This window comes from Mus pahari, chromosome 3 (genome assembly GCF_900095145.1).
Source record: "Mus pahari chromosome 3, PAHARI_EIJ_v1.1, whole genome shotgun sequence".
NCBI classification, from domain to species: Eukaryota; Metazoa; Chordata; class Mammalia; order Rodentia; family Muridae; genus Mus; species Mus pahari.
Window position 1 is genome coordinate 44,967,975 of NC_034592.1, and position 7,131 is coordinate 44,975,105.

Below are 7,131 nucleotides of genomic sequence, written 5' to 3' on the forward strand. Positions count from 1 at the left end.
AAGAACAAATGCTGTACGATCTCTCTTCCATGAAGAAATTGAAGTGGTCAGACTCCTAGAGAAAGCCAAAAGATGACATCGGGGAAAATGTGTAGGAGAGAAGGAGGAAGTTGGCATTGAACCCATACAGAGCTCGGTTTTATGAGATAGGACAGGTTCTATGGATGGACTTCGAAAATGACCATGTAACTGCAGATGGCTTAATGCCTCTGAGGTGCACGGGCTATATTTATTAAGAGAGTAAATCTTATGCAGTGTGTGTAACTTAAATTAAATTGTCCCCTTTTCAACTAAACTTGAATGTCGTTCTACTATATGTCAAGTAAATGTATGCTAACAAAGTTACTAACCACCTATGGAGGAACCTTCTAGATTCCCTCCTCTTTTTTTATTGGTTACTCTAAATCCTACCTTCTTCATGTTGCTGTAGACAGAAAGAAGCGGGGGGGGGGGGGGGGCAGACTCCCAAGCATGGTGGTGTGTAAGTGGCCTTACACACTCTCTGGGAGCCAGCACTACAGTATAGCCTCTCTCCTTCCCCAGCCTCTGGTGGGAGAAACAAGCAGAGAAGCCTACCTACACGGGGAAAGTGAGGGAGCCTGAGGAAAAGAATCCCAGCATAAACAATGGGGGCTAGGGAACTAATGTCAGGTTCAAGCTGTGAGCAAGCCCCATGGGTCCCCACGCTCCTTACTCCCCCTTGAAAAGCAAACTCAATTCTCAAGTTAGTCTTGTGTCTCTACTACTCCCAAATGAAAGTGCCTTAGATTGGAAAGATCTTCTTTATACATTAAAAAAAAAAGAAGAAGAAGAAAAAAATCACCATTTGACTTGAAAACAGTTTATTTAATTTATACAAATAACTACTAAATACAAAAAGTAGATTAAAACAAAATAGTTATTTTTTTTTTTCTGGCAGAGTTTAAATGCACGTAATGGATAATTCCGAAGAAGATGCATTTCCCCCCACAGCGTTTGGGACTAAAATTCTACTGAAATCTTTGCTTCTAAATCAGTAATATATTGGGTGGTGTTGCATGGGTAATGACTAAATACGTTCTGCATACGAACTGAAAAGAAAGTTACAGTCTACACACATTAAAAGAAAAAAATGTGAAGCACTTAAAATGTGAATTTAACTGATAATAAAAGAAAATGTCCATTTCAGAGTTGGGTGTTAAAAACATTTCGGTAATAAAATCATAAGACCACATAAAAATAAGCTTTAACATATGCACGAGGCAGTTTTTCTTTTTTTTTAAAAAAAAAAAAAAAAACCGCTAAGTGCACCAGTAATAAATAATTTGCAAAGTTGTGTCTAAACAATTCCTAATGTTCGCATCCTTGTAAACATTAGCACGTGTGTAAAATGCAGCAAAGTCCAACGGTACATTTTTTGTTTTGCCAGATTGAATTCCTATTATCCAGAGACAGGCCAGTGGAGTACGCAGCCAATGTTTTGGCAAGTTGGGTCTTTAAGATTAAGGGCGACAGTGCAAGTAAGGAATGCACAGAATTCCTAGTGCAACAAAGAGTAGATGCAGCCGATATTGCTGATTACGAATTCACCGCCTCCTTGAGCTTCCCGTGGGGAGTGTCTAGGAGACCCGGGAAAGATGCGCAGAGAACCACTGTCTTAATGCCCAGATCTCCTGCAGGATCTCTCTGGGTTCCTCCACTTCCCTCCCCCTTGCAACCAGACCTGCCCACCGTTAGTCTTTGTGGTGTGAACAGTTCATCAAGGGCTCGAGTCACAGTTTTTTGAGCGAGGTTAGGGTGGTTTTGGTGTCTCCCCCCCCACACACCCCCCGGAACATGGCTGGGAAGAAACATCTGCTTCTGTCAAAGCAGCCACTTCGGGAAGGGGGGTCAGATGGATTCTGTTCTGACAACCAGTCAGGCCAGCATTAGGTCCCAGCTGGATAATGACAGCATTGACTCTCCTTCTTGACACCGGTGACAAGGTCAACAGTCAGTTTTTAATTTGTCTAGGGAATTATCGATTTTGGTCAAAGTCTTTTTGATACGTAGAGCTGTGAGCCTTGCGGATGGATTCTGATACCAGCACTCTTTCATCAGCTTCGCCAGAGAAGTTAATGTCTGTGGAGAGGAAAGAAAGATCACACAAACTGGCCTAGTTTTTCTCCTCCACCATTTTATGTAGGGGCTGAGTGACCAATCACATAGGTTTGAAAAGTGGCATGATTCTTGAGGAAGCACAGTCTGGTAGTTGTTGCTAATGAGTGACAGTATTCACACGAAGTGTCCACATGAGCCCAGTGTCGAGAGTATTATTCACAGAGATGTGGGTGAATTTGTAAACTGTGTCATTTCTAGGTATCTTGGGCATGCTACTACTTATGAGCAATAGTTCAGGCGTCTCAGCGTTGAGTAGCCTGCCTTTAGAATCTTGGTGAAGCAGTGATAGTCAAGAATTAACCACTGCCACCCCAAGTCTCTTAGCTTATACATGCAGCTGCAGCTTTAGGGCAATGAGCCATCCCATGCTCGACACTGGTCACACATGGACACTCATGTGACTACTGTCACACTTTAGCAACACCTACCAGATTGTGCTTCTTCAAGAACCTATGCAGCTGGGCTCTAGGACCCTATTTAAAACTGTGAAGGAGAGAAACAGATATACAGTCCATATCATACAGATGCTAAGAGCCAGGAAGAATGTGAGAACAAGCTAACAAATGCTGGGGTGAACTCTAAAGGTAAAAAACCTGCTGTTCTTACCGGGTCTGAGAACCATCTGTTAGGTATGTTTGGCCTCTGTTGATCCACGCAGACAACTTTCCTCATATCTTCAAAACTTGGGTCATTAGGAACAACATCATAGAATGGTGGCTTGTAATCTTCCACTATACCTGTATACAAGATGAGAATTACATGGGTTAGTAGGAACACGCGCGCACAGACACACAGACACACAGACACACACAGACACACACACACACACACACACACACACACACACCAGGGTTTCCCTGCTGTTTGTCAGGGATTAGAATATGACAAGAGAAAGTACAATCACCTTGCTCCCATGTCAAGGAAAATACAGGCAGGTCCTAAAATAAGTTGAGAACTAGGCAATATATACCCTGCAGGAAATGTACCCTACATCAGAAGACATACAATCCTCTTGTGCCATCACAAACACTAACAAACCACTCCAACCGCGGCTGTAAAGAGCTCACAACTGACTCTATCTTTACTATCAGAAAATCCTACACCCAATTCTGACTTCCACAGACATCAGGGACACACATGTAGGTAAAATACTCATACATACAAAATAAAATAAATAAATATTTTCTTTTTAAAAAAATTACCTGTAAACATCTAGAGGCAAGTAAAGAAATCAAGACAATCACCCAAATTACTTTTTTGTTATGAAATTATTTTGTCAAAAAATAAATAAATAAACCTCGCTGCTTTCAAATAATTTCTCCCATGAAGTGCCTACAGATAATGTAATCTGAGGTCCTCATTTCCCTAGTTACTCCCTCTACATGCAGGAGTCCTCAACTACCAGACACAACCATCTTCCTGATGGCTTCTGTAGTTATTATCAGTACCTGTCTATTAACAGCGAGCTTCACAAATCAATTTAAAACTTAGCCATGTGAAGTTAGTAAAGTGACCCCACCCTCTTACATACAGGAAACCAGGGAAATTATCACTTGATTTCCCTCATCAACACTGCGGTCAGTGACTAACTCGACTGCCAGCCCTTTTCTCTCTCCCATGCAACTTACTTCTATTCCTAGACACACAGCGGGCTGTTGTAGAGGCCAGAAGGAGGCCGTGAGTAAAAGGTATAATTAAACTTTTCCATTCTTGCAAGCCCCTTAAAAAAGCCTCAATCCCCTTTTCATTTGTCAGAGATTAGTGAGAATCCATTCGCACCAATTTCACATAAATACAAACCACTTATGCAGAAGCTCAGAGATGAGGCATCTGTTCTAGAAATACTACAGTTTCAAAACCTCAAAAAATCCAGTTATTTTTAAAATGAAAAGTTAGTCTAAATTGTATCTTAAAAATTCTAGGGGGCTAGTGAGATGGCTCAGTGGGTAAGAGCACCCAACTGCTCTTCCGAAGGTCCTGAGTTCAAATCCTAGCAACCACATGGTGGCTCATAACCATTGGCAATGAGATCTGACTCCCTCTTCTGGAGTGTCTGAAGACAGCTACAGTGTACTTACATATAATAAATAAATAAATCTTAAAAAAAATATTCTAGTTGACACTTTGTTAATTCTAAACAACATAGACACATTGTAAACTTGCAACTGAGATGTGGATCCTGATTAAAACCTTTTGGGGGCAAATACCAATAGCTCTTAAGCTCACAAAAGGTAGCTGCTACATTGTCTCAGAATCTCACTTACTTCTCTTGTAAGGATCCCTGGATACATTCAAACAAAAATGCCTTCACTCTACAGTACTTGGAAAAACCATCCCTAACACTATTGCACATCAAGGTAAAAAAGAACTTCCCCCTTTGTTGGGCTGCTTCCATTCACAGGAAACAGAAAGCAAGGTGCCATTCACCATCTCTCCATGGGGATATACTTCAGAGCCCAGCTTAATTCTTTTAAAATATAGCACAATCACCAGCTATTTGGTGGTAATTTGTTCATAGCACCAAAAAGGTGATATGTGTATGAGCAGTAATACAAAGTTAGATTTCTCTCTAACCCCCTACACACATAGACACACAAATCAAACATAGGTGGATATTCAAAAGCACAAGACATAGCAAGTCCAACAACTCACACTGACATACAAAACCTAGTCCCCTTGTGTTTCTATTTCTTTTATTTTGACCTTATTAAGTAATGCCATGTGTTTAAAAAAAAAAAAAAAAAAAAAGGAATCTAGGTTTTCAAGCAAAGCAACATTAAATTCACTGTGGAAAACCAAGCCATGCCTCTCTTTCTTCAACCACTAGCTCCAGCTCACTCTTTCCATCTGACTTTGTCTAAGCCCCTCAAAAAAATTAACTAAAAAAATACTCTGGGATTAAACTGCAACGTTCTTTTGGTGAAGGCTCATGTTGGTAAAGAAACGCCATTAAAAAAAAAAAAGAGAGAAAAAATTAGTCCAAAGTACTTTGTATCTATTATGAGTGGAACACCTTGTTAAATGCTGAGGAAAATCACCATCTAGTAGAAGATAGCAAAGTATCTCTCATTTTGCCTTAGATAATATATATATATATATATATTATACACAAGTACTTCAAAACTGTTGTTCATTTGTCTGTTGGTATATCTGTGTACATATGTATGATGGGGACATTTGTATTGAGTTACAAGTCAACTCAGGTAACATTATTTGGGTTCCATCTATATCTTGTTTTGTTTTGTTTTAGACAGGGTCTCTCACTGGCCTGAAGCTTGCCCAGTAGGGGAGGCTGGCTTAGTAGCAAGCTCCAAAGACATTCCTGTCTCTGCCTCCCAGCACTGGGATTACAAGCTTGTACCATCATTGTCAGCTTCTCTACATCGTTTCCTGGGATCGAAGCCACATGCTTGTGCAAGCACTGAACTGTCTCCCCAACTCCCTCAACATTTTTTCACACTCCCCCCCTGTTTACTTTTATTCGGAAGGGGAAAATTCTCTTATGTTTTCGAGTTAGCTCCTAAGTTGATTCAACTGTTACTTGATGCTCTAACCTGTGTATTAGGGATTGAGTCCAGCAGGGGGAATGCAGAAATGATATGGTGTTGGTGATGAACCACAAAATAAAGAAAAAGACAGATGAAAGGAGAATTGTCAACCAATATTAGGGACAGGGGCAGTGGGACAGAGCTCAAGAAAGGAGACAGCATGTGGTTTCCTAAGTAGTTTCTAGAGACTGGGTGGGGTGGAGGCAAAGAAGTTTCAGAACTCAGAGCATGGCAGTGGGGCAAAGATTGGTAATGTGTGAGGCAGAGCAGAGGCTAGGAAAGGAAAAACGACCTGGGAGAGGATGTTTTCCAGGTTGAAGGAGTTGATAGAGCAAGGAGAAGAATGGCAAAGAGCCTCCCACACTGGAGAAAGGAGCAGAGCCCCTGTGGGGGGAAACTGGTGTATGAGATAGAAAGGAGAGGGAAAGACCAGGGCTGTGAGTGGGCCGTGCATTCAGGGTATGCCCTGAGAGCGGTTGACTTACAACTCTGCTTCTCAACTTTTGCCTGTATGTGACTCTTTGGTTGGCCAAGCCGCTCCGCCAATCCCCCACCCCACCCCCACACAAAAGTGAACTGTAAGTCCTACAGATAGCACTGGATATCATTGGCAACACATGAACCAGCAGAGAAGATACCAAAAATTGAGGAAAGCAACTAAGAATCTGTGTCTTTAATCCCAGCACTCTGGAGGCGGAGTCCGAGGCTTTGAGGCCAGCTGAGTTTGCATCACTAGCCAGGGCTACATAGTGAGACGCTGTCTCAAAACAAGAAAACTGATGATGACAACAGATGCACAAAATACTTCAAGTGCCACTTGAGTAGTACAAAAACAATGATAGGAGCAATGATAATGATTGGAGCCAATGATAAGAGGGATTCAGAGAAGAGGTGACCTTAGACAGTGCTCAGGGAAAGAAGTGCATCAGCCTTTCCGTTGAGGGCGCTGATGACTCAAAGGGACTCAAGAAAGAGATGAGAGCAATTATTCATAACTTCTTCCCCCACAGCTTTGGGCATGTATAATTAATTTATATAATTGGTGTTTGCTTGTTGTTACCCCACCCCCCCCGGGGGGTGCATATGTCTAATGGAAAGTTTCTGATCTTTGGGGCAAATCTATCTTTCCCAACATCCTTAACTCTAATAGGCTGCATGGCTCTCTCTGAGCAAGGCCCTCAGCAGTCATGCCATCGTTTTCCAAATCTTTAAAATGTATTTCACAAAGCGCATGTGCAAATCGCCAACAATGCCCACCATAATACACACTCTAAAAAGCACTAAGAACCATTGTGTCTAGAAACAAGAGCTTCCTGGAGATTCTGTCACAGAGGCCTTAGACCACACCCACACAAAGGTTAATACACAGAGTTCATCTGGTTCACAAAGTCAGTTTCAGGTCAGTTCCAAGTCCAGCATGGGTTGAGGAGGTCGTGGGGGGGGG

At 41.8% G+C, this 7,131-nt stretch overlaps 1 protein-coding gene across 4 annotated transcripts in view; it reads right to left on the reverse strand.

Annotated features, from left to right (window-relative positions):
• Positions 1–825: 825 nt before the first annotated feature.
• The window catches only part of Acvr1 (activin A receptor type 1), a 124,736-nt gene continuing 118,430 nt past the window's right edge, over positions 826–7,131 (reverse strand). For all 4 annotated transcript variants that reach the window (XM_021192493.2, XM_029536144.1, XM_021192491.2 and 1 more), the window contains 2 exons: positions 2,746–2,876; positions 826–2,100 (listed from right to left, as the gene is read on the reverse strand). In XM_021192493.2, the coding sequence (XP_021048152.1) occupies positions 1,966–2,100; positions 2,746–2,876 (266 nt within the window). In that variant the 3' untranslated portion in view covers positions 826–1,965. The remainder of the gene's footprint in view (positions 2,101–2,745; positions 2,877–7,131) is intronic.